This window comes from Botryllus schlosseri, chromosome 12 (genome assembly GCF_051294905.1).
Source record: "Botryllus schlosseri isolate E-star chromosome 12, Bs_hap1, whole genome shotgun sequence".
NCBI classification, from domain to species: Eukaryota; Metazoa; Chordata; class Ascidiacea; order Stolidobranchia; family Styelidae; genus Botryllus; species Botryllus schlosseri.
The window spans coordinates 22,670,733-22,693,298 of record NC_137247.1 but is presented as its reverse complement, the minus strand read 5'-3'; the positions used below and the strand labels follow the sequence as shown (position 1 = coordinate 22,693,298).

Genomic DNA, 22,566 nt, shown 5'->3' with positions numbered 1-22,566 from the left:
GTTGGAAAGATAATTTTACCAGCTTTACAATGATAGGTTTTGTCACTTTTTTACCTTGGGAAAAAAAAAGTTATGTCACTTTTTTACCTTGGGAAAAAAAAGTGCAAGTAGAGCTATCATTGTTCGTTATAACTTCATTATGTTATTGCTTACTTAATATGGTCTGTTTCATTTACCTTGCTTGTTTTTTTTTAGATAGTGCTTAGTCAAAAAGAAACAGCAATTTGTGTTAAGTGTAGAAACGGCTATTGGACTGGTGATTCACTGTGTCATTCGGGAGCTTATTTCTGAGTGATAGTACCACACACCCTTTAAACTAGGGTTGCATTTAAAACAAAAATCAATTAAAAAGAAACTTGTTTAAAACAAGGCCCTAATTTTAAACATTTCTTTATTGTTTTTTGTTTTTAAGCCATGACATGACGTCATAATGGATTAAAATTGACCATCGAAAAGATAGGGTAAATGTAGCCCCTTTGACAAAATATCAGTACTACAACTGTTGAACCGACTATTTTGAGGATTCCACTTCCAACCATCCCATAACGATATACGTCGGCTAAATTTGGTAGTAATTGTCCGTGTGCTCATACAACATGTTTTTGGAAAGTATTTACACAATTATGGCATAATTTTATAACTTGAAAAAATACAATTTTGTATTTCAAAACACCGTTTGTTTTAAATGCAACTCTACTTTGGACACTATAATTGGTCATGCTTTGAAACTGAATTGTGAAACGCAGATCGCAACTTGTCAGAAAAATTAGGGAAATGGCAATTTTACGTACATCCACACATCATGCCGTAATTTATTGAGAAACCATGCGAGATCCGAAAAACGTTTGTGGTGGCTTTATCGAAAATTGGTATTTCTTCACTGGCAAATAATTTTTCTCAGAGAAATGGTATTTGATCTGTGGGGTTCAGATTGTCATAATAGAATAATTAGACACGATCCACTTAGGCAGCTATTGATAATTAGATAGGCTTATATTTATTTCGAAGTTCACGGTCAACGTAAGGGCAATCCTTTTCGGCAAAGGTTTTCTTGCAGGCGATATCTTGGCACACTTTTCAAAGTACCATATTGGCAAATATACTTCGTATGTTTTCGTGCATCGCGGCGTGGTAATGGTCGACGCCGAAATGCCTATTTTTATTTTCTATAAATCATGCTTTTTTTCTTGGGGAAGGGTACTCAATAATCAAAAATTCGGCAACATGAAATGAAATCGCGACCAGCGCGATAAAAATTGAAAATAGTTGCATAAATTTTTGATAAGTAATGTATAAATAATTTATGTACATTCAGCGACATTCTTCCCTTCGAGATCGCGACCCTCAATTGGACGATTTGGGATGCGGCAGTTACGATCCTGGTAAGAGGTCAAAGTCCGGACGCTGTTTTCTGGTTCAGATTTTACTATTGGAAATATTTTCCGCTTCAATCGCCTATATATATAGATATTAATTGCATGTGGTATAGACCTACTCGTAGTCAAATCAAGGCTGTTATTACAGCCATCGGCGAAGGGTTCATACCATGTGCTTGAACCAGAAGTAGGCTACGCAATCCGAATTCCCATCTGTGATTGGCAATACGGGAAAATAATTGTATTGGGTTTTGTTATAATGCTTTGTGTGACTAGTAAATCAACTGGGAATGTCATGGAGATATCTGCCCACATTGAATTTGGTACTGCACCCAGTCATTAATTTTAACACGAATGTATTCCAAACAAATCTCCGCTCCGCGGCGATGTTGGCTGCCTATGATTTCATAAATGTGGTAGCCTTAACAGCCACTAAAGCGCGGTAACTGAATATATTTTCAAATATTCTACCAATGGGTATTGTGTCATTATAAACATTTTGCGTCAGCCGAGAAGATACATGTTGCGATTTCGTATGTAGCCACCTCCGACTAACTGTCGAAAGTATGCGACCACCCTCCCCCCGACCAAATATACTTGGATATTTCTGCCACTTGTTGTAGTTTTCACGTGTCTTAAAAATTACTACTTAAACTGCTAAGTGAGTTGAAAATATAGGGAATTACTTGTGCTACTTGAGTAGCAACGCCAGTCACTTCTACAAACTCTGGTTCAGTGGTTCTCAACCGCGTGTCCGTGAAGCATTTCCACGAAGCGAAGTGGATTTACAAAATAGTTGATAACCTAATTTATATTTCTCAAATTAGGAAAATCCCGAGGCAGTTTTGCTTCATTACAGTAGAGCTCACATAAGCAGGATGGCCGTCTGAGATGGGATCTCCTGCTGTGTGGACTAATATTAGTTGCTAAATTGCCAATAGCCCACTGATACAAATATTTGGCTGTGTAGAGCTGTTTTGCTGGGCATTGTGTAAAAATTAATGGTTGGATAAGTAAAGTCAATCACGGAGACTTTGAAATATTCGCAAAAATCCGTTTTCTCCTGCGATATAGGCCTACATAACCATTTCCATAAGAACTTCGAGATGAGCTGCTATTTATCAATTAACAGGCTTGACGTTATATGTTCAATATTAAATAGTTTGTCAATTTTGGTGTCATCATTGTTCCGATCATACTCAAATGTGTCGTCAGAAGCATTTTGCCTTATTATTACAGTCGCCACCACCTTTATTTGTCTAAATGGATTATTAGCACTCGCTGATATGAAATGGAAGCCGCAGATTTTAAAGACACGACCACGTATTTGAAAAAAAAGTAGTTGAATAATTAGCTTCGAAATAATAAAAGTCAACCCGATTTCTACATAAATAGAATGCTGTTATTTTCAAGAAAAGTAATTTTGTTGCGGTTTATCACTAGCCTACAGTTATCACTTGTACAAGACAGATGACGATTATACGATGATTGAGCTAAATTTGAACTAAAACTTCGGGGGGGGATCCAAAAGGGGTCCGCGAATACAAAAAGGTTGAGAATCACTGCTCAAGTTCATAGTAAAATATTACGAAATACCGTCAAAAATGAAAAGCATTTTGTACATAGAATTGACGTTTAATATTGCAAAACACAAACAAAAAGCCTCGATATCATTTAAAAACATCTCTGCCTCTCTTCCAATATGGTACTTGGTGTGGGTTTTTGAATTTGTTTACCAGTGTAATTTTATGGGTCGAAAAGAGCTTCTGATTGAACGATGATAGAGAATCACTGAATTTAAGTTCACCGAAAACTCACTCATTCTGTATTACAACAACCCTTGTTTCATGATAGATGATTTCAATAACAATATTTGAATTGTTGCTATTGTATGCTAGCCATGATGTCACCAACGAAAGCTGAAATTTGATTAATTTATGAAAATGAGAAAAATTGATACGGAAAAGATCTGAAGTGATGGAGAAATTATTAGCACAGAATCGGATTCAGCAACCATAAATTAGCCTAAATCAATCATTGAAATTTTCGACGCTAATTTTTTTTCGAAATTTATAAACCAGTGTTATCTCCGTCTCGGTCAACTTTTGCCCCCTTAACGTATGATAAATACCTCTCAAATAACGTTATGTTTCATTGTTTTGCTGTTCGATTGTTAGTTTGCTTTACTGGGGGTGATATTCCAATTTATGGTGTTGTATTCTGATACGAAGGTATCGTATTTTTAATGTTAGGCAAAATAGTAGTGCTTTATCCCCTGCCACGTTTTTGGTCATAACCTTTTTCCCCGAAGTAAAAAAAAGTGACAAAACCCATCATTGAAAAGCTGATAAAATTATCTTTCCAACGTCTTTATAAGAATTTTTTTAGGATGACCGAAAATTCTACAGGACTAAACCGGCCGTGAATTTTACAGCCCCGCTGTATACTTTTAGTTCGGTGCAGATATATGGTTGTATGTTTTAGCCATGACCGAAAAACCACTTTTTAGTGAACTCCCGCCCAAAAAAACAACACTATTCAGGGGCCCACTATGGGGTAATCGATGCAACTTCTGTTGGGCATGTGGCATATGTGCATGTGGTTGGTAAATTGTGTGAATGGAGTCTGTGAATAATATTATTTCTTCCTTATATCACTACCAAGATTTTGGCCTCTCTCAGCCCACGTGATCAAAGCTAGTTGTAGAGCTTGTGGACTTTGAAAATGCAGGGAAGGTAATTGCACCCCGTTAAGTCATGCTCATGTCGCATGGATAAGACTATTCATGAGCCAGCCGAAATTCCGGTCCGCTCCAGCAGGTTGCACATCGGGTGAGTTCCAACACTGAATTGCTCGCAGCGAAAAAGTTGAAGTAGCATAAATCTTCCAAAAATAAGATATTGTCTATGTTGATCTATGAAAAAAATTCTGCTCTTTTCAAGCCTACAAAATTCCGGACATTGAGGCATATTTTAGCATTCCGGGAAATTCTGGACGTATGGCAACCCCACCCCAACATAAAGACTGTTCCCATCAGCGCGATGCCAGATGAACCTTATAGACGTACAATGTACAAGTGTAATTTTATCCAAATCCCCGTGAGCGTTTTGTCAAAGCACTCCGACTATAAATTCGACTTCCAACTTCACACTCTGTCACTTTCCATTTAGGCTTGATGGTTACCTTGGTGCGTTGCCTGCAATTCGTTTTGCACTGCTCTCGTCTCATAAGGTAGAGAAGGTCCTTGGGTCAATGGCGATGAATGGCAAGGAGCGCACTTTTAATTTGCGGAAGAAAATCCAGTCGTACCACAAGAAATTCGCGAGGGAAAGAGTCGACCACGAGATGGCGAACCCAACTCCGCGGACTCCACGCGGTAACGTGCTCTGGTTTAATCATGTTACTGTTTATGGTGCTCAACAAAGTAATGTTCCTATCTTATTATTCCTTTTGATCATATCAGTGATCATTGTCATTACTAGGGCGATTTTCTTTAACTTGTCAAAAAAATGAAAATTAGGTCAAAATTGTAACGCTATGTCAAATGTCAAAATTGTTTGCAAAGCTAAATAGTTTTTTTCAACCTGCATCTCAGGTTTGTATCGTATACTTTGCACTGTCGGTGAACTTGTAGCTTGTAGCCTGCTTTATGGGCCTACCGTTGTAGACGACTCATTGTCTGGTCATTGTGATTCATGAACGTTCAAATGGAACGAATGGGTTGACATGGTATTATAGTCAACGAACCCCAATATCCTAACTGAAGCAAGACTGCGTGGGGATTTATTCTTATATCAGGACGGGCATGATGAAAACTTGTGATGTACACAACATTGTACTTCTCCATTCTTGGCAAGCTACTTAGTAAGGATAGACAATTTCTAGCCGAGGCTGTAGAAAAATATCTCTCGGTGTCCTTTAGTTATTTCCACAACATTGCAGGATGTAACTACTGGAATTCTTCAAAGGTCCAGTTTTCGGTAAAATAAAAGTTTGTATACGAAAATATATACAAACATCTATATAGATGTTGGCACAATTTTGTCAAAATTACGTTTTTAGGTCAAAATCCCCGTCTTTTAGGTCAAAATAAATCGCCCTAACCATAACAATAAATCAGAAACAAGCTGTTGGCTGTAAGGCACCGAAGCCATGGGTTTGACTTTCGCTTGGCAGCAACCTCTCAGTCAATATTTGCAGACATTATTTTGATATTCCGAGAAACAATAGACATCGAAGTATCTCAACTTGAAACTTGACAACATCTGAATTGAATATTATAAGCTGGGAATTATTCACCACACCGCTATACAATTTGCCGCGAATGTACGTTTGTGTCGGTCCGTGTTGGGACCAGGCCACTACCTTCGACTCACAAGTCATATCGAGTCATTGCAAATTTTGACTCTAGTCGAGTAAAATCACTCGATTCTTAGAGGTGACTCGAGTCGAGTCGAGTCAAGTCCCGTGTTCAAGTGTTCAAGTCACGTCAAGTTGAATATTCGAAGAGCGAGACATGATTCAAAGTCATTGCATTTTGCTAACTGTTTCAAATAAGATGAAGTTCGCATTTCTGCTGAATCGAGGAACGAATAAACAGTTAATTATTCACGCAAAAAGGCACTGTATCACAACGCATACCTATAACTGGTCTAAAGTACAGCGTTGTAGCCCAAGTCTATCATTATCAGCCAAAATACGGGATGCCATACGAAACCTTAGACAGTTGAAAAATGAGACGGTGCAATACTTTACCCACCTACATATCCATTATATGCAAATATAAAGGTATATGAACAATATTTGTTCGATTTTAATCGTACAACGGAAGCTGTAAGCTCCGATCAATGTGTTTGCGATCAATTTGTTTGTGATGTAACAATGGACGCTCGGTAAAACGCCCAATCATTAAATGATTGGTTGGCAATCCGAACTTATACAAGATACAGCGATTTAGTCGAAATAGATTGCTTGATGACTGAAAACTGACTCGTAAATCTTGTTTCGATTCACGAGTCAATCTGCATAGCTGAAACGTCGAGTCAAGTCAAGCCAAGCTATTTTTGCAAAGCGAGTCGATTCAAGTCAAGTCATCGGAAAGAGGTGACTCGAGTCTTCTAAACACTGGTGTAGATATCACGACTAAAGACCGATCGCTTATGAGTTGGCCCATTATATCGATTCGATATCACACGTTTAAATGAAAATATGTATCGGTCATTGGTGGTAGAAAATGTCGGTAATGTTCATGGTTCTATACCAATACCGAGAAAACCATAACCGAGAATGGACGCAACCAAGAATGTTTACCAAGAATGGTCATTACCGAGAATGGTCATTACCGAGAATGGACATTACCGAGAATGGACACTGCCGAGAATGGACATTGCCGAGAATGGACACTGCCGAGAATGGACACTGCCGAGAATGGACACTGCCGAGAATGGACACTGCCGAGAATGGACACTGCCGAGAATGGACATTACCGAGAGTGGACATTACCGAGAATGGACATTACCGAGAATGGACATTACCGAGAATGGACACCGCCGAGAATGGACACAAACGGGAATGGACACCACTAATGTTCCCTTTAATTTTTGACGAGTCTGTACACACCAGAGATGAGCATGGATTAGGATTAGGTTTTGAAAAAACAGGATTTGTGAAATTTTGTCGGATTTGGACTGGATTTGGATTAGACATTTTTTTCAGAACGGATTAGGATTTGGATTGGATTTAGCTATTTTCTGGGAGATTGAAATGTCGTGTGGCGAATGGCGACAAACTTTATTCAGATCAGTTATCAAGTGAATCGTTGGTTGTGAAAGAAGATTTTCGAATCCCTCCATTGCATAAATTAGTATTTTTTCTGAATTTCCAGTTAAAATTGGATTAGGATTGGACATGGACTTGAATATGAAAAAGTCAAGGATTAGGATTTGGATTTGAAGGATCGAATTTGGATTGGATTAGGACATAGAAATTTCAAATCCGCTCATCTCTGGTACACACTCACCAACTCTCTGCGCGGACCCTTGAACAACAGTGCGTAACGACTGAAAAAAGGTCATTACTTCTGATTTTTTGTGCGCAACTTAGATTTTCTGTGCTCAGAGACTGTCTCAGCACTGCGCATTTGCACACGTGCGCAGCTTGGACACCACTGAGAATGGGCATTATCAAGAATAAACGCCACCGAGAATGGACATCACCAAGAATGGACACCCTCGAGAACGGACACCACTGGGGATGAACATTACTGAAAATGGGCAATATCGAGAATAAACGCCACCGACAATGGACAACACCAAGAATGGACACCACCGAGAACGGACACCACCGGGGATGGACATTACTGAAAATATTGGCGTCCGAAAATAGCGAAATTTCGACCTATCTTCTCTGGTTATAAGGTATTGGGTTGCCGGATACGGATTATTCCGATTTTGCCGGACGCGTCTCTCCGATCCACATCCAGATACAGGAACAGGGACCCCTGTAACAGATTCTATACCCCGATAACTCGTATCTCCGTAACGAAGCGCCGTAGAGCTCTGAGAATATCATTTTTGATATATACACGGTGCGCGTAACAAGTTGGCGCAATCTGTCCGAGAGTCGAAAAATCGAAATTTTTGACGGACCGTTTTTCGGCCGTCACTGGTCACAGACACCTCTAGAATGTATCGGCACGTTGTTCCCAATCCGGTTTCTGCTGTAAAAGACAAACCGAAACGGTCGTATGTCTGACAGGCTCGTAGCGACCATTTAAAAAGTCACCGTTTTCGACATATTATCGACCGTCGCCTAGCAACGGCCTGCCAGATCCGGATAATTCCGGGATTGCTGGACGCGTCTCTTCGAATTCCTTCTATCGGTACCCGGATCGTGGTGTAGGGACACGTGAGTCCGGTTCTATACACCATTAATATACACGAATAACCTGCATCTCAGTAGCTAAGCATCGGAGAGCTCTGCGAATAGCAGATTCGAGAGGGCTGCATTAGCCCAAACAGGTTGGCGGGAACGGTTTGTTGGTCGATTGGTCAAAAACCGAAAACTTTCGCGCGCTTTTACTAAGTCATGTCTGATCGCAGACACCCTTCGAAGATGTCGTTGGGGTCGTCTAGCCTAGCTATAAAAATAACTTGTCACACGGCGAAGATCGGCCGTAAAGGGTCTCGCATTCTCCGCAAGAAAAATCAAAAATTTCAAAATCGAAGAGTTTACCGGAACAACACTAGTTCTGTCTTGGTCGGAGACACCCCTAAAAAGCGTGGTCGCGTTTGTTCAGGTCGGATCTAGCTGGAACAAGTGACCCGAAGACTATCGGATGTATACGAACGGCTCGCAATCGCCGTTTGAAAATCACCAATTTTGGCCTGCTATAGCCCGTAAATAGTATTATGCAACAAGGCCCGACTTGTATGGGAGTGTCCATTCTCGGTAATGTCCATTCTCGGTGGTGTAAATTCTCAGTAATGTCACCTGCTATCGCCCGTAACTAGTACTATGCGACAAGGTCTGACTTGTATCGATAATGTCCGTTCTCGATAATGTCCATTCTCGGCGATGTCGATTCTGTGTAATGTCCATTCTTGGTGGTGTCCATTCTCGGTGGTGTCCATTCTCGGTGATGTCATTCTCGGTGGTGTCAATTCTTGGTAATGTCAATTCTCGGTGGTGTCCATTCTCGGTGGTGTCCTTCTCGGTGGTGTCCATTTTCGGTGGTGTCCATTTTCGGTGGTGTCCATTCTCGGTAATGATTTTCTCGGTATTGACCGGACATCCATTGTCGTGACGTCACTGCATAGTAGTGGAAAAACGGATAACTATCATTTGCGATTGATGGGCCGTGAACATTGATATATTGCGTATAGCTCAAGTGTCAACATGTAGCCTTTTTATGCAGTGTATTACATATCCAACACCGACGCTTGGTTGGAATCAGTCTCTGGATACTATAGAACAGTAGTTATCAACCTTTTTATCTTCGACGACCCCTTTTGGACCGTCACGGACCCCCGCGAACTCCCCGAAGTTTTCGTTCAAATCCAGCTCAATTATCGCCAATCGTCGTCATGTCTTGTGCAAATGATAACTGTACGCTAGTGATAAACATAGTAACAAAATGAGTTTTCCGAAAAATAAATCATACAACAGGAGTACGGATACTGTAGTAATTGGGTTAACTTTGAATATTTGAGAGCGAATTCTGCAACTGCCCCAAAGTTTCACTTCAAATTTAGCTCTTATCGTGCGACCGTTTTCCGTCTTGTTTAAATAATAACTGCAGGATAGTAATAAACAGCAACGAAGTGACCACTGACCGTTCATGAGAATAACATCATAACATCGTACAGCAATTGGTAAGACTTTTATTATTAAGTCACACCGAATTCTGAAGCTGAATGTTTTGGAATATGTGGTCGTGTCTTGAAAATCCGCGCCTTCGATTTGATATAAACGAGTGTTGAAAATCCGTTTTATCCGTTTTCACGATAAGAGGTTGTGGCGAATGTAATGATGACGCGTAACGCTTCCGACGACACATTTGGGTGTGACCGCAACAAATACGTCACCAAAATAGACAAACTAATTTTGTTATTGAACATATAACGTCCAGTCTTGTCATTTTTATCTGGCAGCTCATATTGAAGTTATCACGGAAAAATGATTATGTATAGGCTATCATAGACGAAACGGATTTTTATAAACATTTCGAAGTCACCGTGATTGACTAATCCAACTTTTTATTTTCACACACTCCCCAACAAAACACCTCCATGAAGCAAAATATTCGTAACAGTATGCCGCTGGAAATTTAAATGAGTCTTGCACAGTAGGATATTTCATTTCAGACGGTCATTCTGTTTATGTGAGTTCTGCTGGTGATTGAGCGAAACTGCCTCGTGATTTCCTTTTTAAAAATATATATAAAAATGTTAAAAATATATATAAAAATGAGGTTATCACTTATTTTATACGTTTAGAGGCTTCGTGAACCCCCTGAAAATGCTTCGCGGACCCCTCAGTGTTCTGTTCATCTTAGCATAGCGGGAATTAGTGATCGAACCATCCGAGCAAGCAATTGGGTCCTACCACACGTTACAGCCCGTAAGCAATGTAACGTTCCCGCAAAACGATTAAAACCTGTTATTCTATTTCAGAAAATAATTGTCTCGGAGTGGGCTCACAGTTCCTTTATGGCGCAGAAAAACTTTTAAACACGTCAAGTAGAATGCCGAACTTGAACCTTGGCGTTCCGTCCTCACTGCTGTATGTCTTTTCCAGTTCATAAGAAATTATAAATCATTCTTTTTAAAGCTGTTCTTAAGAAGAACCTGTACGTGTTGGGAGCACCGAGGGATGAAGGGCAGTTCCTTCAATGTTATGATATTAATAGCAACAAGTGGACATTCATTGAAGAAAAAATATCTATTTCAAGGTTGGTCTTCATTGCTTGGATTAGAGCTACAGTCGACTATGCTTAATTCGGACAGTTTGGTGCCGCGCACTGTTGTCCGAATTAAGCTGAGAAAAGGATTGTCCGAGTTGACCAAATAATCAAATGTTCGCATCATACAATGCGCAAAGGCACTCCGCGCATTTAACCTACGGTACTGATGCGTAATAAATTGATTGCAGATGCGTTATACCGCAGTAATTGGTACAATTCGCATAAAACGCGTTTAAGTTGTACCTTCAGGCTCGTGTCTTATAGTATTTTCACTAATATTGTGTACTCATTGTAATATTGTGTAACACAAGCACATTTATGATATCTCCACCAGCACAATAGCTGAACTGTCCACTAAGCGTCTTTAATTTTTTATTCGTTTACTTTAATGAAGAATTTCACTTTTCCTGCTAAACGTTTCTCTGCCGATCTGTTCTAGACAATGAATGCAATTGCACTCAATTGAAAGTGACTATGAGTTTGGAACAGACTTATGCGAGTGCATTGTCGATTGATATTGCATTGATCGGCATTTTCCCACTATAATCAGTCGTCTGGTGTTAATTTAGTGTTTATCGTACCATAGTCCTACACGTAGAATTTTTATTTATGTCAATTTCCTGAGTATTTTGTCCCAATAAAGCGATTTTCCGGGATATCCGGGGTCTCAATTAAATGAAATCGACTGAACTGAAAAATGCAACCAGCTCTTCTCAGTCAGGTCAAGTGTTTTCTCGGCGGCATATTCAGTTTTGTTAGCTTTTGGTCATTATTCTTCACCAAAAAATTAAATTTTGTTGCAAGATGGTGCGATTGTTGCAAGATGGTGCTTTTATTTCAATTCAAGGTTTTGCAATTACAGCCGTTTTAAATACTACTAAAATATATTACCAAAGTCGAAATATAGGCACATACAACTAATCAAGAAATCAGAATTTAGTTCGATGGGGCTCAACCTAACAGATGAAGGTAGAAGTTAATATGTTACACAATAGATACATAAACACTTAACATCACAAATGGGTTTTCAATGCGAAATCCTTGCCAACATCAATGTGTAAAGTGTGAAATTAAAACGAAGTGCTCAAAATAGCTTGACAAAGACTTCTCCGGAACAAGGTGATATAAGAAACTGTTACTGATATATTCCGACGATAAATCCAATAACAATATAAGATATAAATGATTTACACTGAAAAAAATCTCGCTTCAAAGATTCTCTTCCATGTTTGAAGTTATGAGCGGATCTCTCTTTAAGCACCAACGGTTATCTGCAAACATGTTTACGTCAGGGTTACCATACGTCCTCTTTTGAGATGATTTGTCCTCTTTTTTTAAAAACTTTTTTGAAAATGTCCTCGGAGGACGCCCTTTTGTCCTCTTTTTTGAGAATTCTGGCCATATTTATAGCAAAATTCGACTGAGACGACTGTTGGGCACCGAGCGAGAAAGTTGACCATTTTTTTAAGTCAGCCACAAGACCACAAAGTGGGAAAAATTTACCATTTTTTGGAGAAGGCTACTCCGGTTTTGCAAGTCTGAAAATTCTGAAAGGTGTCCTCTTTTCAGATTTCCAAAATATGGTAACCCTAGTTTACGTTCCTGTAGCCCTGATACCCTTCCACCTGGCGAAGGTATTCGCTGAATCTCCCTCCTTGTTGTTCGCTTGACTACTCGAAAAGCTGCCCATGCCCATGGTAATTTCTCTACTGCACCTATGTGTGCAGTAAAACCTTCGTCTTTGATCAGTTCACAGATCTGCGGCCTATGCTCAAAGCTGATATTAATCCTGAAACTTCTTTACTATATACTAGAGCAGTGCATCTCAAACTTTTTTTTAGACAAGCCCCCCTTTTTGGTAATGAAAAATTTCGCGCTTCCTTCTCGTCATATTACTAAATATTAATGAGAGAAATCAGATTGATAGTAATCCCAACGGATAGTTTAATGGCATTGAAGGTTATGGCTAATGATGAAAGAATTCTCAAATTTGAAATTCGGACAATAGACAAATAGAAGTACCATGAGTTAAAGCTAAATCACGCGAAGCGCGAAAATATTTTCAGGTAATAGCGGCTTCGCGTCCCCTACTTTGAGAACCACTACTATAGGGAATGATCTTCGTCATAATAGATATATTTTCTAAACTTCATCGATATATTTTCTAAACTTCATCCAAACATCATTGCTAAATCCTTTTCATGACGTCACAGGTCTTAATCGCATAACGCTGAAAGCTGCAGTTTTCGAAAATTCAAATGCAATTTGCAAAATATCTAGACCTGATTGATAAATACGGACAATATTTTGGATTCGGCGTCAAAAAGTACACTAAGAACCGTCAATACTTGATCAATAGTAATCAATAGTCAATAGTAATCTTGGAATTAACGCAGCACAGTGTAATCCATCCCCCGTCATCCCTGCCTCATTCGTGGACTAGAAAATCAGTCATCAACTACACCGGCTCTACGTCTTTTTCTAGAACTGGCGCTGGGATCGCCGCCTTTAACGGATGCGTTTGGGTAGCCGGTGGGCGGACTGCCATCGAAAGGAAGCCACTCGACTCTGTGTGTTCCTATGATCCGAACACACAAACGTGGTCCGACGAAGAACCTATGAAACAAAAGAGATACGATTGCGCTCTTGCAACTGTCGACGGAAAGTTGTATGCAGTGGGTGGCAGTGATGAGATCGGTGAGGATGGTTTGTGTATAACATGTCACCTGTAAAGGAGAACGTACTATGCCGATAGGGGTATAGCCTGACTAGATTCCTTTCTGTTGAATTCTTTGTTGTCGATATGATCGATGTTCGGGTGGGACATTGAATGATATGGATGGGAAGATAATTTAAAAAAAAAACGACGTCACTTCAAGTAGCCTTTGTCGGGTAGTGCAGATTGCTGATCAAATATAATGTTCCAGTCGATTGCTTGAGTTATTTTGAATGTCTCGATATCATGCCACCCGCTCGGTTTCTCTCTCGCGTGGTAAATAGAATTGTTGGGATGACTCGAGTCATGACTTGATTCGAGTCAACTTTTTCGGATGACTCGACTTGACTCGAGTAACTTTGCGAAAATGACTTGACTTGACTCGGCATTTCAAAAATATATATCGAGTGATCGTCTCGTTACTCGGAGCAAAATTTACGAGCAAATTTCAAGTCGTCAAGGAATCGGTGTCGATAAAACTTGTTATATCTTTCACGTGGTCGGATTGTTTTTGATACCCTAAAGTGACCGGCGAGTGAGACCATAATTTCATTCATTCAATGATTTCGCTTTTTCCTGAACCTCCATTGTTCCATAACAAATACATTGACCGCAAAGTATGTGATTGAATCGGTTAGCGTACGCTGTCGCTAACTAACAGGAAAGCAATCTGATAGCAAAATATCTGTCTCTGTTCTACAGACTGATTAAAGGTGGCGGCTGCTCACCTTAACCAAACGTGTTGTATGGTTTAAATCAGTGGTTCCCAACGTAGGTGATATCGCCTCCAAGGGGGCGATTTGGCGGTCTAGGGGAGCGAAAATTACAAAAGGGGCGATAGGGGGGCGAAAACGGACGAAGGGGGCGAAAACAATGAATGGGGGCGATGGCGCGTTAAAACGCCTATATGGAGTCGGGACCGTTTAGAAATTCATGCAACTTTTTCAAAAAAATTTCGCGCTGCGCGAGATTTACTATTGTCATATATCCTGATTTTGGGGTACCCTTCCCCCAACAAAAATCCGCATGATTTATGGAAATGGAGACGTTGCCGTCGGTCATTACTGCGCCACAACGCACCAAGACATATGAGGTTATAAACCATGTAACATACGACTCCGAAAAGTGTGCCAGAATTATCAGCAGCGAGAAGACCTTATTGACCGAAAAGGAATGCCCTTGTGTAGACGGAAAACTGCGATATATATACATATATGTTCAATTGTCCATAGGCACCTCATCGACCTGCGTCGAATGTTCCTGTCCTGGCGATCTGAACCCTACAGGACAAATGCCATCCCGCAGAGAAAAAAGTTTTGCCAGTTAAGAAATAGGCCTACCAATTTGAAATCCTGTGCGTCTTTTAGTTTGGTACGTTATAGGGATTTCCATATATTTTGACATAGCAGATATAGGAGGTCACGAAAAAGCATCATGCAACGAAGTCAATATAAAAACGGGTCCACCGCAAGATGTTTAATTACTATTTAGGGTCCTACCTTTTCCAACACACTCCACTCAGCTCTACCGGTAAATCTGATTATGTGAGCAGAGAGAGGATAAAAAATTGATAACAATATATATGCAATTCCCGACCATATTGACCGATTCAAACTATGAATTACATAAATTTGTCGCGCTTCGCGCGTTTAGGCGAAATACGGTGACTCACCAAACACTACATGAAATAGGGCATAGATAATATGTAGCGACAAAAAGCCCACTGGCTGAGGGGGTTCTGGGGTTTGGTTTATCACCATACGGGGGCCCAAGACCAACGTTTGGGGGGGGGGGGCTCATGAAGTGCTGTACAATCCTGATGGGAGTTAAGTTGGAGGAATGAATTTCACGAAAATTTTGCTGTAAAAGTTTAATTTCGAGGTCGAGCCGAAATGTTGACCTTTTTGTTAATAGTCAACTCGCCGGTGATCCCAGTTTGTATACCCAATTTTCGGTTCCCAATATTTGGGGGGGGGGCGATGATCGGTATGGAGCTTCAAAAGGGGGCGATGAGTCGATAAAGGTTGGGAACCACTGGTTTAAATTGAATTCGAATGTAGTTTATATTACTCGTCAACCATTGGCGCAAGCATAAATGATATCCCTTGGATATATGTAATTGAGTAGGGGAGACCGGGGACGAATGTAACTAGGGGCAAATGTAACAATCGACCTCACCGCTAGTAGGATGGAGAAATCAGCTTGATATTTTAAGTGCGCATGCAGTAGTTATCTCTCCTATTATACCTGGAGTTACGTTGAGCTACGATGCGAAACCCCGGAATAATTTGCAAAAAACGAAATTTTTGACCCTAGAGTAAAGTTTTTCTGGTCTGGAATAATTTGTCTAGACGAATAGTACCTCAAGTAGTTACAACGTAATATATGTAGCTGGAACAATGTTACTATAGTCTACCGCAGAGGTCTCAAACTCAAATGTGCTCGCTGGCCAATTTCCTACTTTTGATGGCGCCGCGGGCCGCAGCACCAATGATAGCAGAATTCAATGTATTTCCAAGTAGACCTTATTTGACGGTACCTTGCAGACTGACATTCCACACGCATCGTAAAAATGTGATTTACTATTGTGAATCACGCCTGGCACGAAATAAATAACATTTTTAGATGTTTGAATGAAATTGTTGCTGTATTTGGCATAGTTTGTCAAAATAATTAGTTGTAGACAACATGCGAGAGTGCAAATACGTCAGGACATCGTAAAAGCTGGAGCGTTATAATTTTGCAGCCAGCGGACATTTGACGTGCCGCAATTATATAGGTAGAATTTAAGAATTTTACAAAGATTGATCTGATCAGAGCATTGGAGTAGCACGGCCTAATCCGGGTCTCGGGTACACTCCTGATAACTAGGCTATTGATCATATCATGATCAAAGTCAAGTTAAATCAACGTTAGATTTACCTTCGAATATTCGAAGAGATCAATAACAACTTGAATATAATGATTACTGTGCCATAGCAATAGAAATGTCCAATCGCCGACGAATCCATTTGTGTTAGAGCTGTGAAGCGTAGGCTACGATGACTTTATACTCGCCACATTTAATTGGCGATAATAACATAGATAAGATACCCAAGATGACACAGGATGTAACTAACTATAGGCCTACATCAAGAGGGCAACATAATTCTAATGGTTGCCATACCGACCTGCTTAGATATCAAAATAAGCTACGAAGCGCAGGCTACGACCTTTTGATATTTTACAGTTACAGTTTTACAGTTTGATAGTTTGTTGCGTCTATGGTTGTACCAAGTCACGGGGTTCCGCGGCGGAACAAAAGTCCTTCTCCGATTGTATCTTTTGACACGACTCAACTCGAGTCATTTTTATTTTATTACCCATTGAAGCCTTGAAGTGGGCCGTGCTACAAGTCGGCTGATACGGAATCAAAAATAAGGAATCGGCCTGGTGTAAATGATCGTATAGTCGACAAACACCATGAACACCACAAACAACAACGGTATTGAGTCCGAGTTCGATTAATTCTAAAACGGTCGCGCATAAGTCCAAATCACAATTTTCAGTACGAATCATCAACGGGTCATGTTTATTTTTAACCATCATAAAAGAGTAATGTCACGTAATAGGTAATCTTCCACTGCGCCGACACTTTTGTGAAGTAGTTTCTGGCTGCTGGAGTAGTTTTAGAGCGAATTTTAAGTTCTCGAATTAAAAAAAAAATTAGTAGTTAAATATTGTCGAATACTTCGAAATCCAACATATCGTCGCGGGCCGCACAAAATGGTCTCGCGGGCCGCGTGTTTGAGACCTCTGGTCTACCGTGATGATAGAAAGAATAGGACTTGCATCGCCGGGAAGGTACCATACTGAGACACTAATCATGGTCGAGCGTGTCAGGGGCAATCGTAACACTCTGTTACTTTTGCCCCGTTATAATATGTTATCAATTCTGAATGTCTTTGTTCATATGTTGGTATTACCATTCATCTACTGCAGAATAATCTTGCAACAGCCAGAAGTTCACCAGAACAGATACCACCTTGCGATAGCAATTCTAACATGATCATCTGTCGAAACGGCCATACAATAGTGGTGATGTGAATCTGACGGTTCGGTTATTTTCGTGATTCAACCACCCAGCTTTCTCATGTTGATCGACTTTTGGTGTGTCGAACTTCAATGGTCATGACTGAATTCTCGTCCTCTGACTTTGATCATGGCCCACTTACATTTTGAAATTTGATGTGAACAATTTATTTTAATTTTGTACAGCACAGAAGAATGTCATTATAGCTTTGACGCCACACAATGTTGCGTCCTCGTTTTGCCATACTATCATCGGCCCATTCAACCAAGATATGTTAGCCAGATCGGTTTCGCACATTCGCAGGTGACCGAATGACCAACACATTATGCATGCTAAGCAACAGAACCTTGGTAGAAGAGGCCGAATATGTGTAGGGAGATGATGGAATGAATGTGTCTCTTGTACACTTGATGCTTGAACAAGACACGAAGGGTGATATTGCATTCAGATGCCATAAATGCGATGGGGCGTAGCCTGGAAGCGTTCAAACGTCTCTTCCTTTAGTTTTATGCAATAATACAATTTGTGCTTCCGTTTTCGTTGTTCATTTAATTTGTGTTTAGTTATAAATAACACTGTTACGATTGCCCCGCAAGGGTGGTACAATTGCCCCTGGGTACGGGGCGATTGTGACATTTGAGCAGCGATTTTTGCGACCCAAAATTTCCATGATTGATTGTTGATTGAGTTCCAATTTAGTTTTTATATCAACTATCGAGTTGTTGACTTCTTTATATAAAACTTTGGAAATGAAATTTCCACGAGAAAAACACGTAATGTTGGAAAATACAAAAAGTGTTACAATTGTCCCCGGTCTCCCCTAGAGCATAATATCACTTCGTTTCAACTATATCTGAGGTTTCGTATTCTATTCTCTATGATGGTGGAGATTTATTGACGGTTACACAGAAGTATAAATCGAATCTATGGTCGCACTGCTGTATCACTTCCGACTCAAAAGAGATAGCCTACGTGAATCTCGATTTAATGATATATACCGGTTTTCGAAGGGCCAATCACCGTATTTCCTCAGGCAATTCGGCTGTTTGCAAAGAAAGCTGTTGCTAGAATTGAACCTCGAAGGTTCGTAATACAATGCAATATACTCATGTTGGCTAGGTTATAAACTATTCAATGGAAAACAAGGGAATAGATTGTGAGGTATCATTTTGGTCCGGCCCTCGAGTGATCTGAAGGTTTGAATCCGGCCCGTGAAACAAGTTGAGCACCTCGCGTGATTTCTTTTCCCTCGAATCCTTTCTTTTGGTATTGGTGCTCCCTCCATAAAATTGAAAATTATAATGCATGAGTAAGTCGAACTATATTCGCAATTATGAGAGAACGTGTGGTCCAACATGGGACTAAGCGTCTGCAGTCACAGAAAGATCGCCGGCGATAAGACCCTAGCTAAAAATTATAGACACATGTTCAGTAGGGCTGTTCAAAAATAACTTTTTTTTACCGGATTCCAGCCATTCACTTATTGAATTGTCAGGTTACCCTAAAAACGCTGCACACCAAATTTGGTGGAATTCCGAAAAGTATAGGACTCCGCGGATCCAATTAAAATATTTAATTTATTAGGGAAAATTGGAAAAAAAAAATTCAAATTTTTCTGCCAACCCGATGAAATTGTTGAGCTGTCTTTAAAGACCATGCAAAACAAATTGACTCAATTCCGACCAGTAAAAGCGGAGTTAAGTGAGTTTTTCGATGATAATCCTCGGATTATCCTAGATCGGTTGATAATTCGAATATTATCAACCAAAAACTCACATAACTCCGCTTCTACTAGTCGGAATTGAGTCAAATTTGTTTTGCATGGTCTTTAAAGACAGCTCAACAATTTCATGGGGTTGAAATTTGAAAATGTTTTTTTTTTATTTCAATTTTTCGTAATAAATTGAAAAGTTTAATTGGATCTGCAGAGTCCTATACTTGTCTGAATTGAACCAAGCGTTTTTTAGGGCAACCTGAGAATTCAATAACTGAATGGCCGGAATTCGGAAAAAAGTTATTAATCTTCGATATTGATATGTCCAGGCTCCGAATAATCCTGAATTAGCCCAGCAGTATGCAGAGGCGACTCGCAATATGTGCAAGTAACACAATTATTAAACGAATCCATTAATGATCTATGAAACAATTTCGTGCTTCGCGCAGCTACGGGCATCACTACACACTGACTTTTTATAACGATCGAGTTTCATGCGTAGTCATAAAAGTCTTGTTTTCGGCGTTACTTCATCCGGTTCCCTACTATCGGACGACTGAAAAAGGTCAGCATTCAGGTGACCCGCGTAATGGTTCGTAAATACTGTTTGGCCCGTGGGCCGACAAGGTTGAGCCCCCTGGTGTTCACCATCAGATACATTTCAGCGTCTCCAGAGTTCAATCAACGCACCTAGCATCGGTACCTCGCTCGAGTATATTGTCGTGCTTCTACGCAATTATGTAAAGCCAACGAAAAGTTATTTCGAAGAGTTAGTTCCTCGAGCTATACTTCGCTGAAGTACGACAATGAAATGTTTGTTCAACAGTAGGGTTACAATACGTTACTCGTTTTGGAGGATTTGTCCTCCATTTGAGGTGTTTGAAAATGTCCTCCGAAGACGCCAAAATGTCCTTTTATTATCATTCGTCTTGTTTTTCAGAGCTTTTACAGCTAAGATAACGGTTAGATCCGAGTGAAAATGGGCATAAATGACGATAAATAGGAAATTCTGGGTTCGATCGAAAGCGACGACGTTTGTTTTAATCAACATCACTAATTTTAAGTAAAAAGTGTGTGAATCGGGATTCGACCCACTAAATTACTCGACAAAAATAGCGAAATCGACTGATTTTGGGTGTGATCAACTAACTTTACCGATTTGGTAAGAGTGATCTTCTTTTCCGATTCCAAAATATGGTTATCCTATATCAAAAAAGGTACGTTGAAGACGTCGGAATATTATGACGGGTCGGAGTGGAAAGATGGAGTATCCATGAGAGAGACAAGAGAACATCTGGAACTCGTGTCCGAAATTGACAAACTTTTTGCAGCCGGTGGCCTGTATAGAAGGATCACTACCAAGGTCTATAGGACGTCGATGGAGCATTGCCGGCCAACGGTGGATAACAGTTGGAGAATGGCCAATAAAAAGAATATCCCGTCAGAAGGAGGCAGACTTGTTGCAACGCAGGGTATCGTGTATTTCATCGGCTGGGATAAAAAGAGCACCGTTGTCGAACATCAAGCATTTTCGGGTTTTTGGTGCACTGCTGCTAAGCAAACCTTGCGTGTACCACGAAAGGCTTTCGCGGCCGCCGCTACCAGTGGAATATTATACGTGGTCGGAGGCTCGATGCAGTTCGCAGGGGAGTTTCAAGAGACCAAATCCTTACAGAGCTTTAACCCTGTGACCGGCGAGACGAGAGACCTAGCGGATACTCTCAAACCGCCCGGTGGCGACGTGAGGGCCGTAATAATTGAACGCACGATACTGCCTGAATGAACTCATTATGTCCGATGTTTCAATGTTTTCGTAGTGCGATTGTACCATTCTCCTACGCAATGTTTTGACTCTGTAAAACCTGTCCTGTCCAGTTACACGACATGACATTTCAATTTTCGATTGCTTCAAAACCGTTATTGATTACATGTTGGTTGTGTATCACATATCCTGAAATGTGTATGTGTCTTGTAATGGTGTTATGTCAAGAAGCAAGTTCCTCCATCCGTTATTCCTAACAGTTGCGCCGGCGCCGAATGTGCCATTGAACCTATTCCCACATAAATCACCTTTAAACGATCGGGATATCGGTAGAAAATGTTGTGCGCAGCAACCGCAGATTTGACTACACTCCGAATGAAATTCGCCTAAAGGTGTTAGGCCAAAATTAGATGTGTCCAGACAACAGCACACGATCCAAAAGGAATGATTGGAAATTTACATGACTTATATTAGCTTAGTACTACTAGTTACAAATGAAAGATTTCTTTTTAACGTACCAAAAAAAGAGGAAACGCCGTATATTACGTTATAAATGAATAGATATGACTTGGAGCAATGTTAATTGACTCAGCGTCAGCGAAAATCATACAATAACTTGATGTGAGAGCTTCTAGCTGAATGAGAGTTTCTGCGATCGACGATAGTCACAGATAAGGCGTCACGAGATTACAACTGTAGCGGTTTTCAGCGCGTTTTATCCAGATTGTTAAATCGTCAGAGGTGATTCCAAGGTTCCCGTCCATATTCATTAGTGACGAAACGGTAGCATATAACAGCAATATACCCAGGGTTGTCATCCACATGGACCGAAAAATAAGGACAGTCGAAAAATTAGATTAGCATCAAACAGCGTTTTTGTACATACTTCGTATTTATACGAGGCGTGGCATATCACATTCCATACTTTTCGCCGGAAATGATCTGCTCCAGCAACTCCTTGTCATTAGAAAGTGCTTCATGGATCTCACGACAGCTCAGGCCTAGGTTTAGGTTTACCTTTGCTCAGGGCCGACACAGTCGCCCTCCCAGCTTTACTCTCGTTTTACCAGACAGAAATGTTGCGTCACAAAGCCAAACATCGGTCACAATCCAAAATTCGAGGCTGATTTTGGGGGGTTCCAGGACAATGAGCAGAATAATATTTATGTTTTCGTAATCAGTAGATCAGCAGCTTTCCATTGATACCTGTTTTATCGAATTAAGTGCTCGGCAAGCCGGTCAAAAATGGCCGTAAAGTTGCCTTCGCAAAGTATGACGTAACGCAGATGCAGTGAGCCACTCAGTCTCGCTGTGTTTACACTATAGATTACAAACCTACGGATAGATACGCTAGTCCCGCAAAACCCGTTGATACGCTCGGGCAAGCAATTACTCTTATTGCTGAGCTAGTGAGCAATCCAAAAGCAGCATAATTGGTAATGCTATAACTGACGACCAGAGCG

General features: G+C 40.4%; 1 protein-coding gene across 1 annotated transcript in view; it reads left to right on the top strand.

Annotated features, from left to right (window-relative positions):
* LOC145452952 (kelch-like protein 24) overlaps positions 1-22,363 on the top strand; it is a 36,771-nt gene extending 14,408 nt beyond the window's left edge. The window contains exons 3-6 of the mRNA XM_080331079.1: positions 4,547-4,752; positions 10,707-10,827; positions 13,325-13,536; positions 20,559-22,363. Of these exons, the coding sequence (XP_080187205.1) occupies positions 4,547-4,752; positions 10,707-10,827; positions 13,325-13,536; positions 20,559-21,124 (1,105 nt within the window). The 3' untranslated portion in view covers positions 21,125-22,363. The remainder of the gene's footprint in view (positions 1-4,546; positions 4,753-10,706; positions 10,828-13,324; positions 13,537-20,558) is intronic.
* The last annotated feature ends 203 nt before the right edge of the window (positions 22,364-22,566 follow it).